General features: G+C 36.7%; 1 protein-coding gene across 1 annotated transcript; it reads right to left on the bottom strand.

Annotated features, from left to right (window-relative positions):
• Positions 1 to 2947: 2947 nt before the first annotated feature.
• Positions 2948 to 4732, bottom strand: LOC127136839 (uncharacterized). The gene is made up of 2 exons (XM_051063357.1): positions 4068 to 4732; positions 2948 to 3920 (listed from the first exon to the last, which is right to left on the bottom strand). Exons 1-2 carry the CDS (start codon positions 4730 to 4732, stop codon positions 2948 to 2950), a joined length of 1638 nt encoding a protein of 545 aa, XP_050919314.1.
• Between the last annotated feature and the right edge of the window lie 7311 nt (positions 4733 to 12043).

The raw sequence follows: 12043 nt of genomic DNA, 5'->3' as shown, positions 1-12043 counted from the left end.
TACTCTACCGAGGTAATAAATCATAAACAAAAATATAAAAAAATTAAAAGTTACTAAAATGCAATTGTTATGATTCAAAGGTGTGTCCCCCGGATACTTTTTCCCTCAGTTGTCAGCTCAACCGAGAAAACAAATAGTCTTTTTTAAAAAATAAAATAAAACATGGCGCACCTTTAATTTACACCTCAATATTTTATTGGCTAAGGTGAAAGATTTGTCATAGAATATATTATTTGTAATATATATTATTTATAGTAGTGGCCATTTTATCAAGAAAATACATTTAAAACAAAATAAACATTACCAAAAACATTTGAATATATAATCCTTAAATATTACATAATGGAGTGTAGATTTCCAAGACAAAACATGCACGATTAAATAAAAAACTATGACATCATAACTGAATAAATTTTATTAAGAGTAGGGGAAAAGTTACACAGAAAAGCCACTTATTATGGTGATAAACTAGTTTGTAGCTTAATTTGGCCATTCATGTTAACACGTGATTTAAAGTCTCACTTATATTTTTTGTGGTGGTGAGTCCCATACATTAGTTTGGTGTTGGTGATGATGTATATGATTGTAAAGACTAGGATTGGTAGAAATGTGACCAATGTTAAGGATCATTAGTACATTAGATGAAAATATGTGTGGCGATGGAGAATAATCACGAGAGTTTGTAAGATCTATCATCTCAATACGATATATTTTTGTTAAACAAAGGTATATGAGTATATCAAGGATATGTTACCAAAACTATACATTGGAGTGTGTTTGAGTCTTGATTTATATAACTCCTAGACAATTGTTTCGTTTCAATATACTAAAATGCCCATGAATTTCTTTTAAGTGTGCATATTGTACTTTACAATATACTATATTTCACTTAAGTGTATTGTATCTTAAGGTGTCCCATATCTTACATAAGTACACAATACCTTATTGTAAGACCCCAATTTCTCCCCTAAGATCCCTCATGCTATTACATCATGTGTATTGGCTTTAGGATCACACTTTGGCATCCTTCTTACCCCTTATTCATTGGGTTTGTATTGGGAGAGATCACCAAGTATATTTGATTGTATCATACTTTATTTTTCATTATTTACTAACCAAAATACCAAAAATATGCCTATGTATAGCTTTACTTCTTTTGTAGGTAGTGTGTGCATCCACCCATGTTCTATCAAACTCACATCTAGGGTTTGAGACTCTCAATGCAATGAGATCAATCAAGATGTGGTTCACATTGTGTCTAGACATAATATATATACCTCCATTCTCTTCACTTATCATTTTGATCAAGAAATCATCAAGAGTTTGAAGCTTATTTGCCTTGGAAACCCCTATTCATCTGGGTATCTTGTGTGACTTCCTCAGCAAGTTTCTTCATCATTTGATCAAATACTTCATGGGATACTTCATATTACATCATTTTATACATATATGATCCTCCATGAAATTCTAGTAACAGACTATCGATGTCACACTGGATGTTATGACATCCAATACTGCGCAGACAGGTAATGTATACAGAAAGTAAATGTAAAAGGCAGTAAATGACATAGAGAATTGTTTACCCAGTTCGGTGACAAACACACCTACGCCTAGGGGCTACCAAGCCAGGGAGGAAATCCACTATAAGAGGTATTAATTCAGTACTTAAACCACCAGTTTAATCCTATCACTTAAGACCCACCCAATGCAATTTCAATCTAAACTAAGACCTGAGTTCCTACTCACTCCCCCTCAATCACAGCAGTGATTACAACCTTTAATAGTTTTAAATTCAGTGCTGAAGATATACTTCAAATAACTCTTGATTATGCTTAAAAGCTTTAATCAAGAAACACATCACTCACGCTTAAAAGCTTAGAGTGACACAACAATTACAACTCAATAAACATCCTAATCCAATGCAATCATCTAGGTGATAATTGCTTGGCTCACAAGTACAACCTAATTCAAGACACAATAAAAGTACAGCAAGGATATATACTGATATATTTAAATCTTCACGCTTCAAACCCCTGAGTTGCTGAAAGTAGGATTGCCATCCTTTTATAATGCAGTACTTGGGCCTGGTACTTGAATTTCCTAAAATTAAGGTTAAGCAAGTTAACCTAATTTCCACACATTAGGGTGCTAACAAATAGGCTATATGTTAGGTCTCTTAATTTTAGCCCAGCTGTTAGTTTCCTGAAAAACAGCCTGAGATAAATACTGAACCATAACAGAAAAACTAACTAGCCTATAATTCAACATCAGCTGTCAGGAATGAATGTCATAACATTCAGTTTGACATCCAGAAAATAGGCTATATGCTAGGTCTCTTACCTTTAGCACAACTGTTAGTTTCCTGAAAAATAGCCTGAGGTAAATACTGAACCATAACAGAAAAACTAATTGGCCTATACTTTAGCATCTGCTGTCAGGGATGAATGTCATAACATTTAGTTTGACATCCAGTAAATCATGTATTAGCTAATCCTGCAGCATACTACTTAAGCATGTCATGACATTAGTCAAGACATCAGAGTACAGTAAGTGTTTTAACACAAAATGCAGCCAATCAAAAACATCTACAAACTCCCCCTTTGGCAAATTTTTGGCTAAAACAACTTGGCATCACAACAAAGTTCACAACAGCAGAAAGCACACATCCAAGCAGAGAATCAAATTAGCTAATACACTCAGCAGACATAGAAGTTAAACTTCAAACAGCAGCAACACAAGAGAAGTTCAAGCAGATAGCAAAAAACAACATAACCTCTTGTTTAGAGGACCTTCAACTTCAATGAAATTTGTTGTCCTGGGGTACATGTTATCCCGGGGTACATGTGTTACTCCCCCTTTTTGTCAAAAATGTTGCCAAAGCAACACTTAATATTACAGACCAACAAAAATAAAATTACAAGCAAATTTCAGAAACACAGGAAATGTTCTAGTCATCTGACTCAGAGTCAGCATCATCATCTGTGCCATCATCAGGACTGGCATCTGCTTCTCCCTCTTCACCTTGTCTTTCAGCTTCTTCTGCACCAAGCACACCACCTTCAGTCATCTCCAAAGTGCTAATCAATTTTTCCAAGTTCATCTTCCTTGCCTCTAACTCCCTGCAAGTTTCTTTGAGCATTGCAATGACAGCAGCTTTACCTGGTTGATTGCTTACACGTGATGTCTCACCTGTTGTCATGACAATGTCAGGGACATGGGTACCTAGGAATAGCTTATGATTGAAGGACATATGGCTGTCTCGTTTCTTCACAGAATCATTCTCTGTTAAGATGTTCGGAAACTGATTCAAAACAATACCATAGATGAGAGAAGGAAAAGCTATAGGACCCTTCACACTGAAGCTTCCTACATGCTTCAAAGTTTGATCAAAAATATAGGAGCCATAGTCAAAATTGTATTTGGTTCCAACATCATATATAAACTTTCCAAGCATTACAGCAACTGTAGATTTATGATTGGTGGGCACCCAGTTAGCAGCTCCAATCTTGTGCAACATTGCATACTTGACACTCAGTTTACTTTCCACCAATTTTCCTTTGAGAGGCCACTTCCTTACCTGATGAGCAGTGATGACTTGATAGATTTTGTTGTCAGTCACCTCAAGCTCAGGTTGAGCTTCATCAGGCCTTCCCAAATACTTGTTGATCACTGAAGGAGAGAAATTTACACACTTGCCTCTCACATACACTTTCCTGAATTCCTTAGACTTGCCATCAGCACATTCTTCAGACAAATTAACAATAAATTCCTTTACCAACTTCTCATAGCACTTTGAAAACTGAGTCACAGTCTTCATTAAACCAGCCTCTTGAATAAGATCCAGAATATCCTTACAGTCTAGGACATTCTGAGCTAATTCCCTTTCCAAAGCCAGCCTCTTCTGATAAACATATTTCCACCTGTTTACACTTGAAGCAAAATGAAAAGATATGTTGTTAATTGGTACCTCAGGGACACTAGCTGCAAGCTTGCTAGTGGTTGGCTTCTTCTTTGAAAGAGTGTTAGAGACATTCGGAACATCTGAGTCAGACTCAATAACAACAAACTTGGTCTTGTTTTTCTTGGGCACCACTTTGCTCCAAGAGTTGTTTGGACCATGACATTTCCTCTTGGGGGAACTCTCGACTGCCACCTTTGTCTTGGAAGAGGTTAGAACATCAATCTTCTTTCTGGGGAACCTTTGGGCCACAATTTTCTTTTCTCTCCTAGTCCTAACCCTTTTGGCTATGCTAGGGAGGACTGAGGACAACAACTCATTATCAGAAAATTCCTCCAGGTCTACTGTTTCAGCCTCACAGTTACGGTTGTCACTGACATCATGAGTGACATGAACTTCCTCACCAGCCACATTATCTAAGGGTTTGTCAACATTTGACTCCTTATGAGCATCAGTTTGCTCAACATCATCAGAGATATTCTTTCCTAAAGACTTAGTATTTTCTTGATAAGCAACATTATCAGGTTCAATAGTGTTTAAGGGAATGGAAACCCCAAGAACCTTATGATTTCCAGACAGTATTCCAGTCACCATAGTGGCAATGGCATTGTGAACATACCTGGAACCTTCTTTGGTTCGTTCCTCAAGAGCAATGGCTGAGGAGAAGCCTGATACAGTTTCTTTAGGTCTTCTTGCATGTGAGGTATTCGCAGAGTCAGCAACAGGATCTTCTCTGTTAGGGTTGCTTGGTTCAGAGCTAGAGGAATCATACATGTTCTTGGAAGAAGATGAGTTGGATTATTGAGACATGATGAGTATCTTAGAGGCGAAATGAAAAGTTTCTTTGAGAGAATGCTTGCGTGACTGAAAGTTGAACCGATGGAAGAGGTAACGCTTGTTGCAAGAGTAATAACTATTATTTTTTGAGCAATCAGAGCATACTCTCAATTGTTTAATAATTTGAAATATTAAACAGTAAATTCCTAACATCATTAGTTGCTATAATTCCTCAGAAATACATATTCCCAACTTGCCCCTTAAATTTTCAAACTGAGTAGCATCCAACGCCTTTGTAAATAGGTCAGCACGTTGTAGTTCAGTTGCCACATGTTCCAAGGTAATCACTTTGTCTTCTACCAGATCTCTCATGAAGTGATGTCTAATGTCAATGAGTTTGGTCCTGCTGTGTTGGATAGGATTATTTGAAATTTTGATGGCATTGAGATTGTCACAGAATAATGTCATGATATTCTGAGTGACATTGTACTCAGTCAGCATATGTTTCATCCATACCAGTTGGGAACAACTGCTACCAGTTGCTATGTACTCAGCTTCTGCAGTGGATAATGATACACAGTTTTGTTTCTTCCTTTCAACTACTCCATTTTGCTGAGGAGTAATAGGTGAGAACAACTCATGGCTTATTCCTTCAGATGAACAGAAATCATCAAACTTGGAATTTTTAAACTCCTTTCCATGGTCACTTCTTATTCTGACAACACTACTATCCTTTTCTCTTTGGAGTCTTATGCATAGATCTTTGAAGACATCAAAAGCATATGATTTTTCTCTGATGAAGTTTATCCATGTGTGTCTGGAATGTTCATCAACAACCACATAAGCATATCTCTTCCCACCAAGACTCTCAACCTGCATAGGTCCCATTAAGTCCATGTGCAAAGGTTCTAGAGTTTTGGATGTTGTAGGATGTCCAAGCTTAGGATGTGACATCTTGGTTTGCTTGCCGACCTGACATTCTCCACAGACTTTTCTTTCATCAATAAACAACTTTGGGATTCCTCTAACTTCTTCCTTGGATATGATCTTCTTCATTCCTCTTAAATGAGAATGTCCAAGTATTCTATGCCACAGCTTCACTTCCTTTTCTTCCTTGGCTAAGAGCCCCATTGAGGAGTAGTTTGAGACTTTAGGTTCCCATAGATAGCAGTTATCTTTGGATCTGGATCCTCTCATGACTTCCTTATTTTCTCCATTTGTCACAACACATTCTTCCCTAGTGAACTGTACATTGAAGCCTTGATCACATAGCTGGCTTATGCTGATGAGATTAGCAATTAGTCCTTTTACTAACAGCACATTATTCAGTTCTGGAACTCCAGGACTGTCTAGCTTACCAACACCTTTGATTTTTCCTTTAGCTCCATCACCAAAGGTCACATAACTGGTAGTATGAGGTTGTATATCTACCAATAAGTTATTCATCCCAGTCATATGTCTTGAGCAACCACTATCAAAATACCAGTCTTCTTTGGTAGATGCCTTTAGAGATGTGTGAGCTATTCCAGCAACCCATTGTTGTTTCTTGATAGGGGCATTATGCTTAAGTGCCTTCTTCCTAGGTCTGACTTGAGGGGTCTGGTTAGGATAACCATGCAACCTGTAACATAAGGGTTTTATGTGACCAAATCTTCCACAGTAGTGGCATCTCCATCTTTGAAATTTCTTCTTTTGATGGTTAGTCCTCCTGTTTCCATGATGTTGTGACATTGGTTGTGACTTCTGCTTGATTTTATGAACTTCATCCTTTGAGCTTTTGAATTCAGATGAGGATTTCTTAACAAAGCCTAAACCAGACATGGTTCCTGATTTCTGTCCCACCTTTAGAATTTCTTCCAAAGTGTCAGTTCCTTTATTCAGCATTCTGATGGATTTTGTCATTTGATCTAGCTTAGAGGTCAGCAGAGTTATCTCACCATTTAGATCATCTATGACTGTCAGATGCTTCTTCTTCTCAGCTTCTAGTTCCTTGATAAGTTTCTTCTGCTTTTCTCCTTGTAGGCACACTTCTGCACTTCTGACACATAACTCTTTATATGAAGCAGCAAGTTCATCAAATGTAAGTTCATCTCCACTTGAATCTTCATCAGAGACACAGACACTAGTTAGTGCAGTGAGATGTTTTGCAGATTCTCCTTCTGATTCACTCTCAGAGTCTCCATCAGACTAGGTGACAGATAGTCCCTTCTTTTGCGTCTTGAGGAAGGTAGGACATCCAGCTCTAATGTGTCCAAAACCTTCAGATCCATAACACTGGATTCCCTTGCCTTGGTTGAACTTTTCTTTAGATGTTGATCTTCTACTGATGTCAGACGAAGTGTTCTTGACATTTGGTCTACCTTTTTTATCAATCTTCTTCATGAACTTGTTGAACTGTCTTCCAAGCATGGCTATAGCTTCTGATATACTTTCATCACCTCCAATATTTCCTTCTTCTGAATCCTCTTCAGTATTTGATACAAAAGTTATGCTTTTGTTTTTCTTTTCAACAATCTCACATAAGCCCATTTCAAAAGTTTGGAGTGAACCAATAAGCTCATCTACCTTCATCTTGCAGATATCTTGAGCCTCTTCTATAGCAGTAACCTTCATGGCAAATCTCTTTGGCAATGATCTGAGAATCTTTCTTACAAGTTTTTCTTCAGACATTTTCTCTCCTAAGCCTCCAGAAGTGTTGGCAATTTCAAGAATATTCATGTGAAAGTCATGAATAGTCTCATCCTCTTTCATCCTCAGATTTTCGAACTTAGTAGTTAGCATCTGGAGCTTAGACATCCTTACCTTGGAGGTCCCTTCATGAGTTGTTTTGAGAGTATCCCAAACTTCTTTAGCGAGTTCACAGTGATGCACCAGTCTGAAAATGTTCTTATTTATCCCATTAAACAGTGCATTCAAGGCCTTGGAGTTTCCAAGGGCTAATGCCTCTTGCTCTTGACTCCATCTTTACCTGTCTTCGTTGGATGTTCCCATCCTTTGTTGACAGCTCTCCAGACCTTGCTATCCAGAGACCTCAAGAAGGCTATCATACGAGGTTTCCAGTCATCATAGTTAGAACCATCCAACATGGGTGGTCTATTTGAGAATCCTACATCCTTGTCCATGGTACTAGAAAGTAACGTCCCTAGATCTCACCCAGAAATTAACAGGCAGTGTGCCTGCTCTGATGCCAATTGAAATTCTAGTAACAGACTATCGATGTCACACTGGATGTTATGACATCTAATACTGCGCAGACAGGTAATGTATGCAGAAAGTAAATGTAAAAGGCAGTAAATGACACAGAGAATTGTTTACCCAGTTCGGTGACAAACACACCTACGTCTGGGGGCTACCAAGCCAGGGAGGAAATCCACTATAAGAGGTATTAATTCAAGACGTAAACCACCAGTTTAATCCTATCACTTAAGACCTACCCAATGCAATTTCAATCTAAATTAAGACCTGAGTTCCTACTCACTCCCCCTCAATCACAGCAGTGGTTACAACCTTTAATAGTTTTAAATTCAGTGGTGAAGATATACTTCAAACAACCCTTGATTGTGCTTAAAAGCTTTAATCAAGAAACACAACACTCATGCTTAAAAGCTTAGAGTGACACAACAATTACAACTCAATAAACACCCTAGTCCAATGCAATCATCTAGGTGATAATTGCTTGGCTCACAAGTACAACCTAATTCAAGACACAATAAAAGTATAACAAGGATATATACTGATATATTTAAATCTTCACGCTTCAAACCCCTGAGTTGCTGAAAGTAGGATTGCCATCCTTTTATAATGCAGTACTTGGGCCTGGTACTTGAATTTCCTAAAATAAAGGTTAAGCAAGTTAACCTAATTTCCACACATTAGGGTGCTAACAAATATGCTATATGTTAGGTCTCTTAATTTTAGATCAGCTGTTAGTTTCCTAAAAAACAGCCTGAGATAAATACTGAACCATAACAGAAAAACTAACTAGCCTATAATTCAGCATCTGCTGTCAGGAATGAATGTCATAACATTCAGTTTGACATCCAGAAAATAGGCTATATGCTAGGTCTCTTACCTTTAGCACAATTGTTAGTTTCCTGAAAAACAGCCCGAGGTAAATACTGAACCATAACAGAAAAACTAATTGGCCTATACTTTAGCATATGCTGTTAGGGATGAATGTCATAACATTCAGTTTGACATCCAGTAAATCCTGTATTAGCTAATCCTGCAGCATACTACTTAAGCATGTCATGACATCAGTCAAGACATCAGAGTACAGTAAGTGTTTTAACATAAAATGCAGCCAATCAAAAACATCTACACTCCATGAGTCCCAAAGATCAATAGAACTTCAAGTTTGCAAGTTGGTTCAAGGTGGTTGACCAGAGGAAGTCAACTAGTCAAAACTGGGGTTCCCTAGACCCTATCCCCTACAATTTTTGTCATATGAAAATGATTCTAAGCTAGAAGTTACTCATTATGACATTCTAAATAACTTTCATGTTGACATCAAGATCTAGTTTTACTTGGAAAGTCATTTTTTATGGTGAAAGATTATAGGTAATTTTGTCTGTGCCCTAGTTAGCAAGTCAACTTCCTAGGACCATAACTTTCTCATTTTTTATGAGATGAATACCATAAAAGTTTCATGATCAATTTCAAGATTTTTTATCCAACTTTGATTCTTTGAGAAACTTCAAATTCAACTCGCAAGGGCGTGTGCCAAGAGGAAACATTATAAGTCATTTTGGGCCATCATCATTGAACAAGCAATTTTCCTCAACTTATAAAATGCATAACTCCTTCATGCCAAATCCAAATAAGGTCAAATTTGTGACCAAATTTGACGGGATTGAAATATATACAACTTTTATGGAGGAATGGTTTCCATTTGAAGCTCATAGAAAAAGTTATTCAAGGTGGAATAAGTGGATATTTGACTTGGTACTTCGAAAAATTTCAATTATGTTTGATTTCTCAAACATACACCTCAAAATTCATCATTATCCAAGCTTAAAATGGAAAAGTGTTCAACATGAAAGTTTTTCCCCTTGATTTCAACTTTCTAAAAAGTCCAGGATCATCTCATTTGGACAAGATTTGAATGACTTGCGTATGGTTACTCTTCATAGTTCCATTTGGGTGAATCACATGATCATTTCTCAATTACAAATGCATGTCCTCATGTTAGACTTTCAACATCATTCATGATCATTTGGCGATCTTTTCCAATGATCTCATGGGCCTATCACACGCCAATTTTTGAAGTGTGTGAAAAGCAATGCAAGAACTCTATAAATATATGGCCTTGGTGATCAAAATGAGGATCCTTTTGCCCAAGCTTCAACCTACTTCTTCCCCAAACCCCATTGAAAGAATAACCTTGAGGATTTCACTTGAAATCAAGCTTCAATTCCATTTCTGTTTTGGGATTGAAACTCCAAGGATCCCAGCCTTTTGATCATCTCTTTCATCTCCTGCAAGCAAGTAGAAGCAAGCCCAAGCCAATTGAGATCCAAATCGAGCTTCATCACTGCAAACAGAAGGTGAATTTTGTGAAACTTTATCTCTTCGATTCTATCTCAATTCTCCATCATTTCAAGTAATTTTCGGTTGGCTGAAGTACTACCAATATAGGCAATAAGATTGAGTTACTTTGAGGTCAAATCGAAGCAACTCAGGTCATGAAACTCAATTTTCAAATCCATGTATCTTTCAATATACTTGGAATTGGAAGAAATCGAGGTCACATTCGTGCTCCTGAGCATTTTTCCTTCAAAAACATGTCCTCACTTTTCATTTTTCATTTGGTTAAGGGTGGACCAGTCTGGTGAGGTCCACCAGAGAAGATGACCGGAATTAGGGCTCCGATGGTGCGTTGGCAAAGTCCAAGCCATCTGATCTGGTTCCCACGTTCTCATTTTGATCGTCCCTTTTAAATACCACGTGTGTGATGCATTGACCAGGGTCCATTATATTCCACATACGCATGTCCATTAGATCTGCCACCTTAATTAATGAGGGAGATTTGATGGCCCTTGATTTTCCATATTTTCTGATTTTCTATTTAATTATTTTATTTTGTTTAATTCATAATAAATCCATTTTTAATCCAAAAAATATGGGACTTTCACCAAAAATCTTTAAATATTTTTATCTTCCATATTATGAATTAAAATTATTTTTTGGATTGACTTTGGTATTTTTCATGAATTAAGTCTTTTTGTGTATATTTTTAATTGTTTAAATATACTTCTGACTTTCTAAAAATTGAGATTTTTTTTGTATAAGGTCCTTTGACCTTGTTTGACCTAGGATAAATCCCTTGGACATTTATTTGGCGTTTTTAAGGGATTTTAGGTTTTAACTAAATTAAAATGTATTTTAATTCATTTTTAATGTGATTTTTAATTGATTAAATGTTTAAAAATATTGTTGAGCCATTTTTATGGTCTTGTGATGTTTGAATTTCTGTTTGGGCCTTGGTCATGGTTGATTTGACTTTTGTTGGATCCAAACCATTGGATTTAGGGGATTCATGAAATGTACATTTCATCTCCCAAAATGAATGAATGGTTTTTATTTGATGAAATTCCTCTCATGATCAATTTGTTTTTCTATCTTCCCCTCCCTCTTTATCTTCATTCATATTCTTTCCCATCCCCTCATTTGACCAACGAAATCTCTAATGTCTAAAGGCTAATTGATTCATCAATAACCTTATGTCAGATGAATCAATACAAGCATGACTGAGATAGGTCCTTCCCATTTTCTTTTAGAGTGTGGTATGTTTTAGAAGTTTGGTTCTTTGTGTCAAATCTCTAACATGCATTAACACTTATATTTTTATTGCCCGACCTCAGATGGTTGTGACTTCTACATAAGTCCAGTTACGATTGCTTAACATATAGCTAAATTTGACCCTCAAGGCATAACATTCTAGTAAGTGAAATTGTAAGTCTCCCATTCTTCATGGCATTGTGTGGAGACTTGACCTTTTTTCCTTTCATGGGAGCTAGTGGCATACTTGTTGAACTATCCAAGTTGGAGCCCTTCTCATGAAAGATGTCTTGGTTTAAGGATTCATACTTGTGACTGAATGGTTGAGTATTCTCCAAAGAATGACTTAATCAATTAAAATTAACCATTAATATTTGACTAATCGTTGACTAACTCTTGTTAATATTTCTTTACTTTCAAGTTATTTACTATGATACCATTTTAATTGAAGTCATTTATCATCCATTTCCATTTACATTTCATATAACTTGTTAATGTTTCAAGTCCTTTTCACTTTGCTCATTTGAG

Source organism: Lathyrus oleraceus, chromosome 4 (genome assembly GCF_024323335.1).
Source record: "Lathyrus oleraceus cultivar Zhongwan6 chromosome 4, CAAS_Psat_ZW6_1.0, whole genome shotgun sequence".
NCBI lineage: Eukaryota > Viridiplantae > Streptophyta > Magnoliopsida > Fabales > Fabaceae > Lathyrus > Lathyrus oleraceus.
This window is presented reverse-complemented; position numbering and strand designations above follow the sequence as displayed.